The sequence below is a fragment of the Aspergillus fijiensis genome (genome assembly GCF_003184825.1).
Source record: "Aspergillus fijiensis CBS 313.89 unplaced genomic scaffold BO72scaffold_41, whole genome shotgun sequence".
NCBI classification, from domain to species: Eukaryota; Fungi; Ascomycota; class Eurotiomycetes; order Eurotiales; family Aspergillaceae; genus Aspergillus; species Aspergillus fijiensis.
The window spans coordinates 160,930-180,502 of NW_024469017.1; the positions used below are offsets into that span (position 1 = coordinate 160,930).

Consider the following 19,573-nt stretch of genomic DNA (forward strand, 5'->3'; position numbering starts at 1 on the left):
TCGAAGAATCCGGTGACTCAAGAAGTCTTTTACTAAGCCTACAACATTCATAACCCCTCCTAAGCGTACAATCAGTCCCTAGTTTCTCTCTCTCCTTCAAGTTCCCACTATGGCCAAATCATCAAACGATATCAGTAGTAGTGGTAGTCAGCTGCAACGGTGCTCTGAGAGAACCCGTCGGGTCAGCGTTCTTGCAAGCTGTTACAGTGTGAATACTATCACCTCCGCAGTTACTGGGTTCCACTACTGCACTACTATGGGCACCGGTAAGATACTCTTTCCCAAGGAAGGTGCCTGCTCCATCCACAGATGCTAATGCAGCACGGTACGCAGGAGCACAGTGGTATCCCTGAGGTCCCCTCAGGGTTTAAGCCGCCTTCACGTCCTCCCCTTGACTTGTCCATCATTCCCGGCATGGGAATCAGCTGGCCAGGGAACAACTTATTGGAGCATAAAGGGGAGGCAACGCATGCTATTCCGGAAGAGTGTGAGAGGCTCTTCTGCGAGCACCTGTCTGTAATATTCCTTGGTGAGAGGAGATTTACTGCGCAGGAGCCGCCTGGGATGGGTGCGTATCAAAGCCAGCCAGAAATTGTCGAGGGCATGCACACGCCGATCCAGCACTGGCTCGAAGTTCTGGATTACACAAATGACGTTACTTATCGAGGGTTTGTGACTATCACGAGTGATGGCCAACCAACCATATTCGTGTTTTTCTCTGACCAAACTTTGGGCCACGGCCTCAAGACTGGGTATGTGATCTCAAATCTGGTCGGGCCTTCATAAACCAGCACATTCATCATTCGTGCTTACTAATCTTGACCTCATCTAGTTTGGTGGCATTATTCGAGCTTGCAAGTATTAGTGCATTCCAATGCTTGCAAATTGTTGCTTGTATCCCGCGTTCGCACAATGCGGTCGAGCTCGAAATCGTAAGGAACCTTGGGTGGTGTGGTTTTAATCTAACTACCCTGCAACAATGGAGTGTTGAAAATGACCTCAATCATACATTGAGCGACAAGTGGCTCTTCTTAAGCGCCGAGGTATAATCAAAGGGACATGTCCGCTTTCTTTAGAAGTCCGAGTCTTATGATACTATGGCTACTCGTGTAGCGGTGATTTCCTCCGGGCCAGCAACCTATTTGTCTACTTTGCGTCGAGCAACACTCCTAAGGTTCCTGTTTCCTAACATGTCCTAGTCATCTGAAATATCCGGCACCACCTGATGATGCTTGTTGGCCTACTTTTAGAAGCAACTCGAATCATTGTAGGCTCAATTGTACTCCCGGGGCTCTTACGTGCAATGGTGTGTTTGGTGGTTCCAATTGTCGCATATCGGCTCTCCTACGATACATGCCTGTAATGAACCACCCTTATCACGGGAATGGCCGATGTTGCGGGCGCCAAGGGACAAATGGCGGATCACGCGGAGATGACCTCAGGACTACCTATGCTATAGTTAGCATTAGCTATGAGGTAGTCAAATTTCAGAAGATATATTCTTCCAATCACCCACTGGTCCTTTTGAGTGGAGGTTCTCTGATGATACTTCTGTTGACTATACCTGCAATACAGTTGTGGTAAACGCTCCGATGTTTCCCAATTTTCTACTTCGTCCAGGTATCTTGCGCCCCAGGCAGGTTGCAACCCAGGGACCGTCCTCTGGACCAGACCCAATACCTTGTTTAGAGGAGACGAGCAACGACACCAATAAATTCTTGATGGGCCATGTGTCCTGTATCCGTTGCTCTCATTGCGCGGCCGATTTATGCTTGACATCGCAAATTATCAGCAAAGGCTTCACTGGCCGTCATGGCCGCGCGTTGCTTGTGTCTGCACGAATCATTGCCAGTGCGGTTTCTATTAGTCCATCTTCCGCAGCGACAGATTGTCTCCCAAACACCATCGTGCAAAAACCCATACCTCGACGATTAGTGACCGGTGCGCACATGGTAAGCGATCTAAATTGTGCCCTCTGTGGAACTGTACTCGGCTGGAAATATGTCTCCGCAGAGGAGGAATCACAACGCTACAAGGTCGGCAAGTTCATACTAGAGACCGAGAAAATTACAACGTCACCATTCTGGGAGTCTGCACCGAAGGCCAATCTGCTTCTCGATCCTGAAAACTCATGCTCTGAAGAACACCGGGAAAGCTTGTCGGAAGACGTTATAGAGTTCGACAGCCAGGATGAGGATGAATGCGAAGATCTCTTCGCCGCAATCTGGAGTCCTGGTCTGGCTATGCGCCGCAGAAGTCGCAAAATGGAACATTATCTTTCTAGGTTCAGACACAACCCATCATAATCAACCTCATTAACCTCAAAAGATTTACCGACCTGGGAACAAATGTGAATCCAACCAGTTTCCAAGCCAGACAACCCGCAAGAGCGACTGTATCTTGTCAGTCTTCAACTTCGTCCGGGTGTTGCACTTGCCGACCAGCTTTTGCAGTTCTACAGGGCGCAGCGTTTTTCATCACTGGTTGGGCTTTCCACCCAATGAGTACGATTTTATCTTGTATTTTCATGCACAATGTCCTTAATCAACCGGGTATCATAATTCACTATCAACGAGACTTGTCGTCAAATTCACGTTGAGAGCTTGCATTATTGTGAGAGGTGGAGGGCGGAGCCCGTAGATACGGGCGAAATGCACGTGAGTTGAAGGAGTTCACCAGCTATTATATCGTATCCTTGAGGTCGGTCGTTCGGGCTCTTTTTGGTTCGGAGTCTTGGGTCTTATCTCCAACCATACGCCTTTTAGTCGATTCCCCAGTTTGGGGCCGAGAGGCGCTAGTCGGCTTTCGTTTCACAAATGCAGATAAGTCATTTGCATTTTCGGTGACTGCGTCAAGTCGAGCCTTTCGTTCAGAAACAGGTTGTCCTACAATTTGACCCAGGATGCCTCTAAGCATGGTGTCTTCCACATCGCTAGCTTTCAAGGATGAGGCGACAGGGCGTTGGAGGTCGACGAGCTGTCAAATAGATGTGAGGGTCGAGGCTCCCAACAAAAACAGAAATGCAAGGCGGGGGCTTACCCTTTGCTCCATGTCGAAAATAACATCCTTCACATTAGCTATCTTTCTTTTCATGGCGATGGCCTTATCTTCATCCGGTGAGTCATTCATATCCAATTTCGCTTGTTCCTGGGCCATTCTGACTCGACAGCTTTCAATAGCGTGTTCCATTTGTATAATAGCCTCTTTTCCCATGTCCTCATCGACCTTACCATCTTCAGTTTGGGCATCGTCGTTAGCTTTGCTCACCGATGCGAATTCGAGGGCGAGGGAAAGCTTGTAATGGCATTCGGCAACGGAGGGGTCTTCCATGGGGAACAGCGACTGTCTTAAACTTAAAGCTGTCCTCAAATCTGCCACTGCATCCGCAAACCTTTCAGCTTCGAGTGAGATCTCAGCTTGTAGGTCATACGTATCAGCAAGTCGTTCTTTGAGTTGCTTGAGGCTTGAGGGTGCCTTCGCAGATTTCCCTTTCCCGGCATCCTCCTCCAATGCGTTTAGCTTCTTCTGGTACAGTATACGCGCCAGATCGAGAACCTCATAGGCATTGGCAAAGTCATCCTCCTCCTCTTCGACAAGTGGGGGATCATCTTCGTCTTCAGTATCGGAATCGTCGAAATTCTCGTCGCCTGTAAATTGAAAGTATGGTTTGCTCGTATCATCGGTCGGCTTGGCCTTGACTTCAGATCTTGGTTCTGCAGACTGCGCCTGGACGGTAGCATCTTGAATGACACTCTCTGCTGTCGGTGTTGGATTGTTGGATTGAGAAGGGGGCTCGGTGGCCACCTTTGATCCAAGAACATCGCTCTTACTAACAGCAACGTTATAAAGGGCTTTCCCGTAAGCGAAGAGAAGATCAGCATTGTCGAGTGCTAGTTCGCCATTCAGTTTCGCCTGAAGCTCCGTAGCCTCGGAATAAAGCTCCGCGGCCGCGCTGTAATCTTTGATTGCGTCTTTCGCTGCAGCTTGACTGATAAGATTGTCTAAGGACGCCCGGTCATCACCGTCGCAATCTCCTCGGGGTGGAGCGACACCCAAGTCATTTGTTTCCGCCATGTTAGCTATCTGAAAGGAATTGACTATAGGTATAGATATGATTGCAGCTCTAGTCAGCAGTGCGAAGGGAAAATCATCAGAGACATCGGATGGACAACCCATACAGAACTCAATCGGGATGCAGGATGCGATGAACTGCGCAGGGCGACTCGAGTCACAAGGAGGGCGATAAACCAGTGAGCAAAGGACCGGGAAGGGGAACAATTATAAGTAATCAAGTTGACTAGGGCGACTCGCCTAAGCATATAGTTCAGCGTCAAGTGGTTTATGACTAGTTTTCCGACAAAGAGAAATAAAAGACCTCCCGCGATTACTTATCGCGGGAAGGCGCGTGCGCCGCGCGACAACCTCGCGTCCCGCTCGGGCAAGAGAGCTAGCTATCGGATTCGGTACTGAATTATCTCCACTCGCGACCATTGTGAGGACTCACATAAGACAACAACGAATCAGGGGGTATTCTAGGCATATCACGCTTTTGCTCACGAGGGTCAATCGCGATCACCCTACCGAAAGAACAGGTTGAGTTGTCTCTTGGTCTTATTATTGCAACCGAAAGGCAGTTATCAACACTTCTTTCCCAACGCCAAGATTTATCTCGAGCCTCAAGCATGGATCTGGATCCGGTCCCTTCATCGTCGCCTGGATTTGGCACTCCTGCGCACCCTTTTCGAAAGACCAGACCCAATCACGCTCCTACGCGAACCTCGATCCTTCCCATTCTACTTCCACCCTCTACTCTTCGTCCTGTGGCCTTTCGGACTTTTACGCGGAAGCACAACCTCACGATCTCATCATCTGCTCTCCAAACCTTAGCAAATTTCGTGGGAAGGAACTGTGGCTCGGGATGGCGGGAAGATGGCCTTGCTGAACGTGTGCTGGATGAAGTTGCCAAGAGCTGGAGGAAAGCCGGAGGTGGTGTGATTGTTGATGAAGGTAAAGGGGCCTCATTGAAGGCTATCTTGCAAGTCCTGGAGGGTAATATGACTGGAGGGAGAATGGTCGCGGGGAAGAATACATCGGCACATGAGGCCACCTCAAGCCGAAGTCCAAGCTTGAACAGCAGGGGTTTGATTTCGGAGACTGTTCTTGCAGCAAACACCCTTGAAGGCCGAAAGTCCGAAGAGGCTGACTTGGCTCTACATCCAAGGCAATGGTTGAGGATTATTGAGGCATTTGATATTCCACGCTTAACATATCATGGGGATATGAAGTATTTCGAGATTACTAAATCAAAGCCCTCACTATTTCCGTCGCCGTCTCATAAAACTGCCTTTTTCAGAGACCGCTACAACATCGTTCACCAACGGCTCCTTCGGAACGAGTCATTTCAAACATCAGCAGGGTTGTCTAGTCAGTCGATATCACAGCGAACATCATTAACCGGCTACAAACTGACGCCGGTCGCAAATCTGCTGGGAAGAAGCGGGACTTCCCACCTAATCCTTGGCTTACTCTCAGTGTCACCCACGGGGGAGCTCTCTCTAAGTGACCAAACCGGAAGTATTGTTCTTGATCTGAGTCATGGGCGAATTGTCCCGGAAGATGGTTCTTGGCTTGCCCCTGGCATGTTTGCTCTTGTAGATGGGGTCTACGAAGAGGAAGCACATGTTAAGGGATCTTCACTCGGTGGTAATTCTGGCGTTGGTGGAGCCATCGGAGGGAAATTCATAGGCCTTTCTATTTGTGGGCCTCCATGTGAGCGCCGCGACATCACCTTGGGAACAAGCAACCGACAACGCAATAGTGAAATCAGCTCAAGCGGAGGTCTGGGCTGGGTAGACTTCCTAGGGGTTGGGAGTGAGCGGGCACAAGGCCCACGCATGAGACAAATCCAGTCTCAATATTTAGAGAATGTTCACGACAATGCTGAAGATGGTCGCCGACTCAAGATGGCGATCATGAGTGAGGTCAACCTTGACGACATGGGGACTTTGGATGCCTTGAAAAAGGTTTTTGGCTACTACAGCAGCCTTAATGTGGTCGAACTTCCGGTAGCATTCGTCCTTATCGGAAATTTTGTGCAAAAAGCAATAATCAACAGCAGTGGTCAGGCAGGCAGTATCGAGTACAAAGAATACTTTGATGCATTATCCTTGACACTCTCTGAGTTCCCCCTGCTGCTACAGCATTCGACCTTCGTTTTCGTCCCAGGTGACAATGATCCATGGTCGTCAGCTTTTTCAGCTGGTGCTGCTTCCACAGTACCGCGCCATGCTATTCCCGAGTTGTTCACTACCAGGGTGAGACGTGCGTTTGCCGCAGCAAATTCACATGTGGATCGCTCCAAGACGTCTGAGCCGCCTGGCGAAGCAGTATGGACTTCTAATCCTGCGCGTTTGACACTGTTCGGACCTCTCCATGACATCGCCATATTTCGAGATGACATATCGAGTAGGCTTCGACGCAGCGCAATCAAGGTCGGCCCAGGCGACATGACTGACACCAATGGGAACAGTGGCTTGAAAGTCGAAGATCAGCCAGCTCCTCAAGCTCAATACACGTCTACTGATGCCAATGCAATGCCTTCTGCAACTTCGATTGCTCGAAAGCTTGTGAAGACCATCCTAGATCAAGGAAACCTGTCGCCTTTCCCACTCTCTCTGCGACCCGTTCTCTGGGACTATGCGTCTTCACTTCAGCTATATCCACTGCCAACCGCGCTGATCTTGGCTGACTCAGAATCTGTTCCATTTTGCATGACGTACGAAGGCTGCCATGTCATGAACCCAGGAAGGGTTGTTTCAGGAAGTGGTCTTACTTGCGTTCAATGGATAGAATATGACGCTCTCAAAAATCGGGGACGGGTTAGAGAAGAGCGTTACTAGTCATCTTTTCGCTAGAGCACAAATGCGACACCTGAGCGACTTATAAATCTGGGAATGATACTCTAGCCACCGAATTACTATTAGTCCGGTTAGGATGTCACCAGGCAATAGAATTTTCCCGAGACCAATGAGACAGGAGAACATTCCTTGTCGGATAAGGCAATGACGCGATGTGGGCTCACCTTCACTTCCATTTATCACATCATCCTTGGAGACCAATGTTGAATTCTGCTGAAGTCTCACGCTGTAGCATACTCATCGGACTTAACCCGCATTGGAAGCATAAACCTGGGGTTAAGTACCACAAAATTCCAAGAGGAATGTGGAAGCGAATAAGCAAGATACAGCGATACAGCATACGAGATTCACAAATAGAAGCACAATCCATAAAGGTACTTCGAGGCATTTATATATGAAGTGGACTGATAAAGATATGGACATGTGCAAATATGGGTTCCATTTCAGAAGCCTCTATTCTAGTCGATCATGATGAAATCTGCAGTGTTTGAAGCAACACTGGCAGAGTGTTGAGTTGTCCTTTCCTGCAAATGAGCGGGACGTGATGAATCCTGGCGTACTGGTTTCGTTGCCACTCCCGAGGCAACCGCTCTGAGCGCCGTAGCTTGCGTGGGCGTGATGGTCGATAATTCCCTGGTACCAGCTTTATTCAAAGAAGGATTGGGAACGGAGGCAGCAATGCATCTGTGAAGTTCCCCCAAAAGATTCCCAACCCGGTCAACTTGTGCAATTACACCATTTCCAAGCCCTCTCCAGCCATCGCCTTTGGAATCATACAGAGACTGCTGTACCTTGGACATAGAATTGACCTGGTCGGAACTAGACTCAGAGCTGTTCACGTTTCTGAGCACCCATACTAGGCGGCTCGAACGTATCCTGGCAACCAATCGAAAGTGCAAATTTGCATCAGGATAGTGAATGGCATACGTCATGGCGTTGCGCACCGTCACCTGCACCTTTAAGGACTCGTTGCGAGAAGTGTTATCCAATATATGATCCAAAGCTCGCATTAAAGGTAATGTGCTTGTCAGGAGTTCAGCAATGGACTCCATGCTGGCCTCAGCTGAAGTACGATTCAGGCTAGATGCAAGAGATCCCTGGATTCGACGATGGGGGTTTGTGGAGTCAAATCTTATGCCGAGCTGCAAGCGGAAGATCGAATCAGACCTGGTCGCAAGCTCGGCCGCATCGGCCTCTGAAAGAGGGGGGGTTCTTTTGATGTCAACCTCCAGCCTGGCAGCTAAGTCCCTTTCAGGGCCATAGGTGAAGGAGATGCCAGACAGCGATATTGACGTGACCTCTATCTTCTTCCGTTGCAAGGTATCTAAAATAGACAACACACATTCGAGTCTCTGTAGATCTTCAACGAGACCAATGATGACTGGTCGACCTGTTGGCGCAAGTAGACGAATTGCAAAGCCGTTATGGCTCTCTTGAAACACTAAAGAGCGGTCCCACTTGGATATGAGAGCACTGAAAGCTTTCACAGAGATATTTAATCTTCCGTAGGCCCCAATTATGGCGAGATTTGCCTGTGAATCAATACCAAGGAATGTAAGACGAATGGTTTCTCTGATGAAACCTTTCTGCCTTATTCCTGCAGGCAGAACTAAGCGTAAGGCGTTGGGAAGCTTGGCAGGTTCATATCGAAGTGAAATGTCTGGAATCTGGAAGCCAGCCTCGATTCTCAGCTTGTGCGCAGGAGGACATGATTGGATTGCGTCTAGGTCGGCCAGATAACGGGAGTTGGCATATATTGTAAGAATTCCTGATAGACTGTGCACAAGATTCGCAAAGGACATATAACTCTTTTCAAGCCGAGATGAGATGAAAGTGTTGCTGACGACCTGAGCCAAACGAAAAGCGGGCCGGCTGCCGACATTCACATCGTATGCTGAATGTCTTTTGGCTACGACCCCCGGTCGAAGCTGAACAAGCCACCAGTTATCACCATCCATGCTGCTCGTTGCTGCTACAATCCAGTTTCGCTCCCAAGATTTGTGGCTGAAGAAGGAGAAGCGCAGAACGTTCAATGGAAAGACTCTGCGAACGTCTATATTCAATATCCTTGGGTTTATCACGTCGAAGCCTAGCATTTGCAAATAGCATTCGACTTCTTCTATAGCTGCAATGCACCGGAGGCGTGCAACACGGGTGACAATGTCATCGACAGCAGGTTTTTCTGCTAGCCGATCATTGTCAGGCCGCTCCAAGATATTGGGCGTAGTGGAAAAGACGTTCGCTCCTGACATCGGCTCCACAGAAACCCTGAGGTATCTGGTTTCCGTGAGTTGAACATCGAGTAGGCAGTTACCGGGCTCAGTGGTTGTGAGCTGGGCTCGTAAGGACAACGTGCTGGTTGAATACAGTAAGCTTTGACTTATGCTGTGATAGGCCGAGGAGACGGTATGAGATACGTGCAAGGCGATAACACTTCGAAGTAACCGTTCCATAGAAATGTTCGCCGTGTCAAAATCAATCAACCCAGAATTGACTTCTTCTCCATCTTTTATCCAGCGCAACCCTAGGTAGGGTGGCAAAGGGCTCCCGTGAATAGATCCGCGACGGCCGCTATTGATCCCGATTTCTAACCAGCTCTTGCTACCAGGCTTCCGTGCCCAATAGTGGACAACAACCGTTCGATGTAGCAGCTCGATGCGCAATACATCAGCCCAGAGTCCCCTTGCCATGTCGGTGGCTTGTTTGAAGAGGACATTGATCTTGTTCGTAAGAACCAGATTGTGTAATAGATCGAAACAGCCAGGCAAGCCGCGAGTCTGAAGTACATCGTTGACTTTGGACTCAAGCTCGTTAAATGTTCGACCTTTGGGGATTGGTGACGATGGATGGAAGAGGAAGCGAATGTCGACGAAAAAAAATTGTGACAACCCACTTCCTTCTCCAATGGACAGGTCAAGCTCAAATTCAGTAGGTACGATAAAAGTGACTCGACCGTCATGAATGCTGTAAGTTTGAAAGGAAGGAGGAAGCTCATCATACAGCGCAAGTCGGGTACATAGTAATCTGTTGATTTTTTCTAGCTTCCTGAGAGCTCTTCTCGGCGTTGGAAGCTTGGGAGGCTTGTAACCGAGCTGGCACACCGCATGTTAGATTGGGGCATTAGTTTCAGGCACAAGTAACTTACGGTAAGCATGGACGCCACTCTTCCCTTGGATAATACCTCTAGGGACGTCCTGATATCCGGATTGGCCACCTGGGCTCGAACGAGGTCTTTCTTCATCTCTCCAATCCATTGTAGCGCTCCTGTGTATGCTTGGTGACGTGTACGTATAAAATTCTGGATGTCGATCAGCTTGCTGACATCTGCAGCTTGTCGACCCCATTGAGAAAGAACGAGAAGCTTGATAAAATCGGCACGTTTAGCGTGAGCAAATTCGAGCACACGGAGCTTCTTCTGTAGATTCTCAGACGACTGGTTCCCCGGTGGCTTTCCCGCGATGGGGACTGATGCATATCCTGGGTCATTGGGAGCCACCTGGATTTCTGCGAGTTCCGTGATCAAATCAAGTAGATCGTTCCAGCATTGTTGAGCTGATCTATTGAGTAAGGTCGAAAAGGGAAAGAATCCTTGCGTCACATGTGGTAGCTCTGGTAGTTCTCTCGTTTTTGCTAACACGGGTGTGATGGTCGATGCGTCCGTGCGATAAGCGGAACCCTTCTCTAGGCCGGCTGCGTAGAGAGAGCCGTTTTGAACAACAGCAGAGCCTTTCATTGGCGCCTTCTCCCCGGCAGAACAAGATACACCATTCTGCGAGTCAGTGGGTGATCCCTTCATCTGTCCGCCGATATTGGCAGTGTCCATGACTACGCCAGGCATGTTCCAGAAGACATAAGCCGGATCTCAGTCGCTCTAAGCCCTCCCCTTCTCACCCTCTGCACGAGAAAAGGGGAGTAATCTGATGTAGGACTGTGCCTCTTCAAAGCAGCCAAAGCTGATGCAAGAAGGGATGCAGAATTGCGGAACACGGATGGATGGCCACAAGTCAAACCGGAGGTCTGGTATATAGCCTACATAGGAGTATCACCATCGACCGAAGCAAAGATGTTGAATGTATCGCAATGGATATATAATCTGTAGCTTCGTAGAATCGCAAGCCAACGTAGGCGCAGGTGGACTCGGTGCTTGGGCCGCGAGCTTATTCCATCCAAACAAGTAGAATCGAATGCTCAAAGAGTGGATCTTTTCAATGGTTGGCTGATATTACCAGCTACTATGTGGTGTTTTTAAAGGTAGTGGTTTTCGCAACGGAATCGGTGTCCAAGATTGTGAGGAGCAACTGCGACACAAGCACAGGCTGATCGATTCACGATAAAAATGGCGTATAGAACGGAGACCGAATTATCGATCTGGGAGCGGGGAGGGGGGGATTTGCGTATGAGACAGTACGAGTTGATAACGTATGGCGAGATTAAAGCATATTTTGTATATCAAAACTGCGGTGGACTGGGACACTCCAGTCAGAGGATTGATATTCCGGTAAGAAAACAAGGCAAAGTGATTGATAAATGAAGCCGGCGCGATGCGCTGCAAATGCACGAGCCCAGGTCCAGCCTCAGTTGGCTCAGCGGTCGCCGGAGTTACGTAACCCCATAGATCCCAGCAACTTTTCCCCAAGCAGGACTAGTGTACTACTATGGTATACTCAGCGCCCCGTACACCAGTGCTCTCCTTATGTTGTTGCGGAGCGCGTGTCGGTTGCAGCAGTACTGCTGGTTTTGCACTTTGACTATCAGACAGACAATTTCCCTCCCTATGCTATCTCTGTAATCTGGAGACTTCGTCTGCTGCCGCAGTAAAAAGACTATTACATCATTGTATATCATGAGCCTATAACACCCCCATCATTCTCCTTTGGCTACGTTTGAGATTCCCTCATACCTCTGAGAGCTTCAACTTGGATCACAGTAGGCACAGCGCGATATCGATCCGAACGCGGGTGATCAACAAAGAGATCATTCGACCTGTTTTGTCTGGACTAGCTGCTGCGAGTGATCATCCATCGTGGTCTGCTCTGCTCAGTGTTAACGAGAATACAGAGACTGTATTGGCTCGTGACAAAGTGAAATAACTCCTGTTATCTTTATCTGCTACATACGCTGCTTCTGGAGACGTCTCGGGCCATCATGCAGGGTTATCATGTGGGTAGGAGTGATCCTCCCCAATACCCCGGTGAAGATACACGGCCTACGAGTAAGAAAGAGCTTGCTGGCTGGTACAGCTATGGTTGGGCTGCAGAGGTTTTCGCTGTATGTGCCATGGGTATGTTTTGAACCGAGGCATTATTGAAAAGTTGCATATCCTGATTGATGGTTCTTTCAAAGGGTCGTTCCTCCCCATTACTTTGGAGCAAATGGCTAGGGAACGTGGTGTCCTTCTATCGGACCAGACAATCCCATGTAGTGCAAGTTGGAATCACCCACAAAACCAAGCACAATCGGCCCTTGTATATGTGCGACCTGGGGCAGCCACTGTAGCTCAATGCGTGGTTAATATTCTAGGATTACAAGTGAACACTGCAAGCTTCGCCATGTATACTTTCTCGGTGAGTGTCTTTGTTCAGGCTATCTTCATTGTGTCTATGTCGGGCGCCGCAGACCATGGAAATCATCGCAAGATGCTTCTAGTGCTTTTTGCTTTGGCCGGCTCCGTTGCCACAATGCTCTTCCTTGCGATATCGCCGCGAGTTTACATCCTGGGTGCGCTGTCTGCGATTGTAGCCAATACCTGCTTTGGGGCCTCTTTCGTGCTTCTCAATTCGTTCCTGCCTTTGTTAGTCCGCCACCACTCTTCCTTGCTCAAAAGAGATGCGGCTAGTCCTTTCAGGCCAATCGCCCCAAACGGTAGCTACACCGACGTCCAGGTCCCAGCATCTGGCCCCCCGCATGAAGTTCGGGAGACAACTCCGCTGGTTCAATCCAGTCGGCTGCATCATCTAGCAGATCGCAAACTGGTCTCTATAAAGAATAACCAGGAACTCGAACTGTCCTCCAAAATCTCTTCTTATGGGATCGGCATTGGCTATATTGGCGCGGTGATATTACAAGGAATATGCATCGCCGTGGTCTTTGCGACTAGGCAAACTACTTTCTCGCTGCGTCTTGTTCTCTTTCTGATCGGACTCTGGTGGTTGCTCTTCACGATTCCTGCTGCGATATGGCTGCGTTCTCGACCAGGACCACCTCTATCCCATGTCTTGCACAGCAAGAACCATCGCGCGTGGGGTGGCTATGTTGCATATGCCTGGAAGTCTCTCCTCCGGACAGCAATGCGTACTCGGCATCTGAAAGATATTCTATTGTTTCTTGCTTCGTGGTTTCTTCTCAGTGACGGGATCGCAACAGTGAGTGGGACGGCCGTGCTATTCGCTAAAACCCAACTTGGTATGCAGCCTGCTGCATTGGGCCTGATCAACGTGGTTGCAATGGTAGCAGGTGTATTCGGTGCGTTCTCTTGGGGCTATATTGCGCGGTTCTTTGGCCTGTGTGCATCACAAATCATCATTCTATGCATTCTGCTGCTTGAGATTGTGCCGCTCTATGGACTTCTAGGATTCATTCCAGCCGTTAAGGAATTGGGCTTCTTGGGTCTTCAACAACCATGGGAGATGTATGTGCTGGCCATAGTCTACGGGCTTGTCATGGGAGGATTGTCTTCCTATTGCCGAAGTTTCTTCGGGCAATTGATTCCTCCAGGCTACGAAGCGGCTTTCTACGCGCTTTATGCCATCACTGACAAAGGATCCAGCATCTTTGGCCCGATGGTTGTTGGACTCGTTACGGATCGATATGGTGACATAAGACCCGCATTCGTCTTTCTTGCCATACTGATCTTGTTTCCATTGCCTCTTATGTTGCTTGTCGACGTTGACCGTGGGAAACGAGATGCTCTGGCACTCGCGACTGAATTGGAAGGTGAAAGGGGGGTACAGTCGCTCGGTTCTGGAACGAATTTACACGTCTCCACTCACAGTGAACGACCAGTCATGCAAAGTGAGTGAGCCATGGAGGGTGGAACAGTGTCTTTCGTAGCAGCATTGGGATATTTGTGTATTCCATCTTGTCTCCTTGTCCCGTCCGCTTCCTTGTGCCTGAATAGTGAGTCTTGAGTATGATCTCTCTCTTTTTTCTTTTTTGGTGTGGACTAGAGCCCCTTGTCGAAAGCTCAATATAGGTTCTCCAGACACGTCGATTCTGTCCCAATAAGAACGTACCTCTGCACAAGTAAAGATAAGGTCGCATCACACAGTGTGTTGGATTGATGTCTTCTGCTGGGCTCTTGTTACAAAATCGACGTACCGTTCCAACTTGGGAATAGATGGAGAGCACCGCATCGGTGGCATGTTGCTAAGGGGCTAATCGCCCTGTATGTAGGTGTACTGAACAGTACCTTGACTTTTTCCGACCGAAGTTACGTGTACCTACGAGTACTCCGTAGTTACCATTCCGTTGCAATATTACTTGCAATGCCGCAAAATGCCTACTATACAATTCAGGTACCACTAGCTTGGTCCCTTGCTGTGTTAAGCGGGGCCGTTTGAACCAGTCAGCATCCTCAAGCGGCAGCTTACTGCAGAAAGAACAGACTGTCCTTAACTCCGTTCCCCCATACTTCACAAACACTATTTAAGTCTTTAAATACCTAGCACTCATTATCCACCCTGTACACTGTCAACTTCCTTCCTTTCCAGTCGCCAGCCCGAGACAGCCTAGCACCTTCAGTCTTCCATTGGAGCCCGGCGTCGTCGCCCACATTAGCTGGAGTATAGGAAGGCTTTCCGTTTCTGACTTCACCCGAGCTTCATACTACCGCCAGCCATCTCAGCCAACATGCGATCTCTCGCCCCCTTGGCTCTCAGCCTCCTCGGCGCATCAAGCGTAGTGTACGCTGCGGACGCTGCGGATGCCGAGTCTGATGTCATCTCACTGAACACGGACACGTTCGAAAGCTTCATGACGGAACATGATCTGGTGCTTGCAGAATTCTTTGCGCCCTGGTGTGGCCACTGCAAAGCTCTCGCTCCCAAGTATGAGGAAGCGGCTGCAGAGTTGAAGGCAAAGGATATTCCTTTGGTAAAGATCGACTGCACTGTAGAGGAGGATCTGTGTCGGAGTCAGGGCGTTGAGGGCTACCCGACTTTGAAGATCTTCCGTGGACCCGACTCGAGCAAGCCTTACCAAGGTGCGCGTCAAGCAGAATCGTGAGTTCACCTCAGTACTTCCCTGTCATCATTCTTCTCCATTATCTTGAGAGTGAGGGAAACAACAGATTCTTACTTACCTTCAACCTATCAGCATTGTGTCCTACATGATCAAGCAATCTCTTCCTGCCGTGTCACCTGTTGATGGTGAGAATCTTGAAGAGATCAAGACTATGGACAAAATCGTCGTCATCGGTTACATTGATTCGGAAGATAAAACGACACATGACGCATTCGAGGCCTTTGCCGAATCCCAGAGGGATAATTACCTCTTCGCGGAAGCAAGTGACCCTGCCATCGCCAAGGTGGAGGGTGTCGAACAGCCGGCTTTTGTTCTCTACAAGGACTTCGATGAGAAAAAGGCAGTTTTTGATGGCGAGATTGACCAACAGGCTCTACTCGGCTGGGTAAAGACCGCTAGCACTCCCCTTGTGGGCGAAATCGGACCCGAGACCTACTCTGGATACATCACAGTAAGTGGATTGCCCGAAAGTTCCAGTCAATCCAAAGCCTGCTCTCTCAAAGGTGGGCTTGTGTGTCCCGTCCCACTGATCAATATTCTCGAAGGCCGGCGTTCCCCTCGCATACATTTTCGCCGAAACCAAGGAAGAGCGGGAACAATTGACGGAGGATTTCAAGCCGATCGCGGAGAAGCACAGAGGCTCTATCAACATCGCTACTATTGATGCCAAGATGTTCGGTGCGCATGCAGGAAACCTCAATCTCGATCCCCAGAACTTCCCTGCCTTTGCCATTCAAGATCCTGCGAAGAATGCCAAGTACCCGTATGACCAGTCCAAGGAACTCAAGGTGGAAGATTTGGAGATCTTTATTCAAGACGTTCTTCATGGCAAGATCGAGCCTAGCATCAAGTCAGAGCCTATCCCGGAGACTCAGGATGGCCCAGTGACCGTTGTTGTGGCACACTCTTATAAGGAGCTTGTCCTTGATAACGACAAGGACGTTCTTCTAGAGTTTTATGCGCCATGGTGCGGGCACTGCAAAGCGTATGTTATCTCCTACTTTGTTTCCATATTTGCCAAGCGGACACAACTGACCAGATTCGACAGTCTTGCTCCGAAGTACGATGAGCTTGCTAGTCTTTATGTCAACAACCCTGACCTTGCGGCCAAGGTTACTGTCGCCAAAATTGATGCGACAGCCAACGATGTCCCTGACCCTATCACTGGTTTCCCGACAATCAGACTGTACCCAGCCGGCGCCAAGGATTCTCCAATTGAGTATGAAGGGTCCCGCACAGTTGAGGACCTCGCCAACTTCATTTTTGAGAATGGTAAGCACAAGGTTGATGCCCATGCTAAGCCTGAGGAGCAGCAGGGAGATGCGGACGTCACCACTCCCCCTGTTGCAGCTCCCACTGAAGACGAGGCCCCGGAAGTTGCCAAAGAAGAAGCGGTGGAGCATGATGAACTCTAATTGTTTTGGAAGCTCCTGGTCCCTCTAATGAATTGTATCTTATTATTCTCAATCTAGCCTGTTACTCTCCGTTTCCGCTCTAGCTTATATCTCTTTTCTCACATACGTATCTGACAAGGTTGATCTGGCGTCTTTTCCTAACCGCCAGACCAAGGAAGTCTGGTATGCAAGGCCTATGGGACACAGGACTTTCACATTTTACATGTCTCGGTGTATGGGGCTCATATTTTGAGGGCAGGTATATATTAGTGCGTACGTAGCTGGGAGTCAAACCAGTCTATCATTGATTTCCTCTTGATTTCAATTTCCGACCCCGTCTCGGAACGAAGTAACCTAATCCTAGAGCTACCCTAGGGGATAAGTTCAATAATCAGCACATTGAAGCATCTACGCACGTGCCCCTGGTGCCATATGACCGCAAATGCGTGCCTTAGAATCACACGACTTGTTGTATCGCGACCCCACATTTTATCAACTGTCACTCTGAAATTATCAATTCAATGATGGCGAGTACTTATGGATAACCTGTAACTCGTACCTAGAGGTATCCGGGCCAATAAAGCATCAGAGATATAGAATGCGTCGTTCTTCCTGACGCTCAAGTGGTTGAGTCTGCTGCCGCCAGTACCTCCAATGCATCTAAATCCTCATCGAACTCATCGGCATTTTCGGTCGGGATGGGGGTTTTCGAGTCATGATGAGACACTTGCTCGTAATGAGCATTGGGTAATTTAACCGCTAGATCCTCACAACCATTTGCCTCATGTGGAGCAGGGCCTTGAATATTGGTGAGGGGATTGTTTGTCTTATTCTTGGAGCTTAGACTCCAGTCGATGATCTCGCCTGGGCCATACCGATCGGATAGCCAATCGTTGCATTTCTTGAAGTGTTGGTTGGTGAACTGTAGCCACAAAAATAATCAGCAAGGCATTCTGCGCCTGTATGTCCGAAATGCTGACTCACAAAGCCTCTAGATGCGCTTAACGGACTTGGATGAACTGATTGCAAGACGCAGTGCTTCTCTCTGTTGATGCCTGTCACCCGTTTCCCGGCCGGCGTCCCCCATGCTAAGAACACAACGCCACGAGTACGAACCCGGGCCACCAAGTCGATGACTTTCTGAGTGAATTGTTCCCAACCTTTGTTCGAGTGACTGGCAGCCTGATGTGCGCGGACAGTCAAGCATGTATTGAGAAGAAGTACTCCCCGTTCAGCCCAAGGAGTCAAAAGGCCGCCTTTGTTCGGTGGTCGCTGGAAGGAAGGGTAGTCATTCTTGATCCCCGTATAGATATTGACGAGGGATGGGGGAGCTGGTGTTGGCGGGCGGACGGAAAAAGCCAAACCATGAGCTTGGTTATGATTGTGATAGGGGTCCTGCCCAATCACTACTGCTTTGACCTTGTGCAGAGGGGTATGGCGGGACCTAAACTGTATTAGTTGGAAAATGCTATTTGACATCTGAGGCTTAAACCACACCAAGAGTAAATTTCCTCTTCTGGGGGGAAAATCTTAGCTCCCGATCGCTTTTCCTTCTGCAGAAAGCGCTTCAAAGCTAGGAATTCCGGCTTCAATACCTCGTCCTTGAGTTGTGCCAACCAACTCTCATCTAGAGTATCAATTTCAAGTTGAAGGAGCTCTCTCTGCTCGGGGTTTAATGACGCCACCCATTTCTGCTTATCGAAGTTGGACGAGGCCCTGGTCGGTGGCATAGTTTCGACCAAGACTGAGGGCTTTGGAACACTGAAGAAAGAAGTTATGCTACCGTTGACCCTGGACTTCTTTCGATCTGCGGCTGGGTCTTTCAGATGATCCGCATCTCGTTTCGTACCCGCCTGACCGGCCATACTGCAATTGGATTTGCGTGTTCACAGAGAGCGAGTAGACCCCGAAGATAGTATGTGGTAGGGAGAGGGTGAATGACCAATGGTCGATGGCAACGGCAATGGCAAGGAGATCCAGATAGGAGGGTTGAAACGAGAGAGAATGGAGCTAGCTCAGGGGGCACTTGTGGCATCACCAGCTTTTACGCATTAACTGGGGCGAATAGATTGGCAAGGGCTGGGATAATAGCAGTATAATGTGATGCTTTCATGATCAGCTGCAGACCGAGCATAATTAACAACAACTCCGAGGAAACAAGCACGCGTCGTGGTCGCGCGCGAGTTTCACGCGTCCTCGGAAATGAAACACCAGCCGAGTCGGGCTGACTGACGTTTGACCGCTCGGGTTGGACCTAGCCTTGCAGGAGAATGAATTGCTATTGACACCAGCAGTAATTTCAGCACTAGACTGGAAGCCAATGTGGTAAGTACTATGTATACCCGTGACTATATCTGTTTCAAATAACTTGATACTCATCCTTGAAAATTCATCTGTTGGAAACATGTTAACTTAAAGGATTGCTACTGCTACTAGAGTGAGTAGATTTCTCTCTCTTCTTAACAGAATAGGTACAATTTAGTAGTTAGTTACTGGAGTAAGGTTATAAGTTGATGGTTGTTCTATGGATTTGTTCTGTACTGTATATAACATCATATAAATTACAGACAGTATTGGGTATATGTCAACTTTAAACCTAGACTAACATTTGCACAGTGATGTCTGCAGGTTTCCTCCCCCCCAACCTTTCCCCCTACAGCAGGAATTCGTTGAAGCTTTGCTATTAATCTTTTAGTCTGAGACTCGTATCGGCTAGGTCCTTTTTTTTACTCTCGACATAGGCCCGGCGGGTATGTATTAACACCCATTTCACGCCTTGTGTACCGGTCATATCCCACCGAGATAAGCTATACTTATACCCTTGGTAGGTTTGTGTCATATAGGATAGTTAAGTCAACAAGATATGGAACTTGTCTGGCTCGCTGATATACCACAAGGTAGACGACGCAGTAGGGCTTTGAGAGCATGTGTCCACTGTCAGAGGAAAAAGGTGTGAGAGATCCCCCTTTGACCTCATACAACTCACATGCCATGACGAAAGCATATGCTGAGCTATAGATA

General features: G+C 49.0%; 8 protein-coding genes across 8 annotated transcripts; 5 read left to right on the forward strand and 3 right to left on the reverse strand.

The window, feature by feature from the left end:
* Nucleotides 1-109: 109 nt before the first annotated feature.
* On the forward strand, nt 110-1,049 carry BO72DRAFT_383054 (ornithine decarboxylase antizyme; the record flags this gene model as incomplete). The annotated part of the gene is made up of 3 exons (XM_040941497.1): nt 110-266; nt 287-752; nt 833-1,049. 3 exons carry the CDS (start codon nt 110-112, stop codon nt 1,047-1,049), a joined length of 840 nt encoding a protein of 279 aa, XP_040799115.1.
* Nucleotides 1,050-1,229: 180 nt separating this feature from the next.
* BO72DRAFT_182551 (yippee/mis18 family protein) lies at nt 1,230-2,708 on the forward strand. Its single transcript, XM_040939478.1, has one exon. The coding sequence runs from the start codon at nt 1,593-1,595 to the stop codon at nt 2,304-2,306; it is 714 nt and encodes a 237-aa protein (XP_040799116.1). The 5' UTR covers nt 1,230-1,592; the 3' UTR covers nt 2,307-2,708.
* BO72DRAFT_450024 (SHNi-TPR domain-containing protein) lies at nt 2,539-4,139 on the reverse strand. The gene is made up of 2 exons (XM_040945157.1): nt 3,040-4,139; nt 2,539-2,976 (listed from the first exon to the last, which is right to left on the reverse strand). The coding sequence occupies exons 1-2, from the start codon at nt 4,072-4,074 to the stop codon at nt 2,683-2,685; spliced, it is 1,329 nt and encodes a 442-aa protein (XP_040799117.1). The 5' UTR covers nt 4,075-4,139; the 3' UTR covers nt 2,539-2,682.
* A 263-nt stretch (nt 4,140-4,402) lies between these two features.
* Nucleotides 4,403-7,302, forward strand: BO72DRAFT_433688 (DNA polymerase epsilon noncatalytic subunit). The gene has a single exon (XM_040943215.1). It carries the CDS (start codon nt 4,683-4,685, stop codon nt 6,897-6,899), a length of 2,217 nt encoding a protein of 738 aa, XP_040799118.1. The 5' UTR covers nt 4,403-4,682; the 3' UTR covers nt 6,900-7,302.
* On the reverse strand, nt 7,198-10,755 carry BO72DRAFT_514560 (mediator of RNA polymerase II transcription subunit 14; the record flags this gene model as incomplete). The annotated part of the gene is made up of 2 exons (XM_040949525.1): nt 7,198-10,009; nt 10,063-10,755. 2 exons carry the CDS (start codon nt 10,753-10,755, stop codon nt 7,376-7,378), a joined length of 3,327 nt encoding a protein of 1,108 aa, XP_040799119.1. The 3' UTR covers nt 7,198-7,375.
* Nucleotides 10,756-11,627: 872 nt separating this feature from the next.
* BO72DRAFT_450028 (MFS transporter) lies at nt 11,628-14,156 on the forward strand. Its single transcript, XM_040945158.1, has 2 exons — nt 11,628-12,198; nt 12,261-14,156. The coding sequence occupies exons 1-2, from the start codon at nt 12,063-12,065 to the stop codon at nt 13,934-13,936; spliced, it is 1,812 nt and encodes a 603-aa protein (XP_040799120.1). The 5' UTR covers nt 11,628-12,062; the 3' UTR covers nt 13,937-14,156.
* Nucleotides 14,157-14,395: 239 nt separating this feature from the next.
* pdiA (protein disulfide isomerase PDI1) lies at nt 14,396-16,860 on the forward strand. The gene is made up of 4 exons (XM_040945159.1): nt 14,396-15,136; nt 15,231-15,609; nt 15,704-16,143; nt 16,207-16,860. The coding sequence occupies exons 1-4, from the start codon at nt 14,766-14,768 to the stop codon at nt 16,571-16,573; spliced, it is 1,557 nt and encodes a 518-aa protein (XP_040799121.1). The 5' UTR covers nt 14,396-14,765; the 3' UTR covers nt 16,574-16,860.
* A 311-nt stretch (nt 16,861-17,171) lies between these two features.
* BO72DRAFT_529584 (uracil-DNA glycosylase) lies at nt 17,172-18,611 on the reverse strand (the record flags this gene model as incomplete). The annotated part of the gene is made up of 3 exons (XM_040950249.1): nt 18,050-18,611; nt 17,537-17,996; nt 17,172-17,474 (listed from the first exon to the last, which is right to left on the reverse strand). Exons 1-3 carry the CDS (start codon nt 18,415-18,417, stop codon nt 17,172-17,174), a joined length of 1,131 nt encoding a protein of 376 aa, XP_040799122.1. The 5' UTR covers nt 18,418-18,611.
* Nucleotides 18,612-19,573: the final 962 nt, after the last annotated feature.

Excerpts from the sequence above, each read along its gene's own strand:
- BO72DRAFT_182551 (XM_040939478.1), top strand. The coding sequence starts at position 1,593 with ATGTTTCCCAATTTTCTACTTCGTCCAGGTATCTTGCGCCCCAGGCAG.
- BO72DRAFT_450024 (XM_040945157.1), bottom strand. The coding sequence starts at position 4,074 with ATGGCGGAAACAAATGACTTGGGTGTCGCTCCACCCCGAGGAGATTGC. Across the intron at positions 2,977-3,039 it reads TTTTCGACATGGAGCAAAGG|CTCGTCGACCTCCAACGCCC; the intron begins GTAAGCCCCCGC and ends TCTATTTGACAG.
- BO72DRAFT_433688 (XM_040943215.1), top strand. The coding sequence starts at position 4,683 with ATGGATCTGGATCCGGTCCCTTCATCGTCGCCTGGATTTGGCACTCCT.
- BO72DRAFT_450028 (XM_040945158.1), top strand. The coding sequence starts at position 12,063 with ATGCAGGGTTATCATGTGGGTAGGAGTGATCCTCCCCAATACCCCGGT. Across the intron at positions 12,199-12,260 it reads TTTCGCTGTATGTGCCATGG|GGTCGTTCCTCCCCATTACT; the intron begins GTATGTTTTGAA and ends GTTCTTTCAAAG.
- pdiA (XM_040945159.1), top strand. The coding sequence starts at position 14,766 with ATGCGATCTCTCGCCCCCTTGGCTCTCAGCCTCCTCGGCGCATCAAGC. Across the intron at positions 15,610-15,703 it reads CCTACTCTGGATACATCACA|GCCGGCGTTCCCCTCGCATA; the intron begins GTAAGTGGATTG and ends ATATTCTCGAAG. Across the intron at positions 16,144-16,206 it reads TGGTGCGGGCACTGCAAAGC|TCTTGCTCCGAAGTACGATG; the intron begins GTATGTTATCTC and ends CAGATTCGACAG.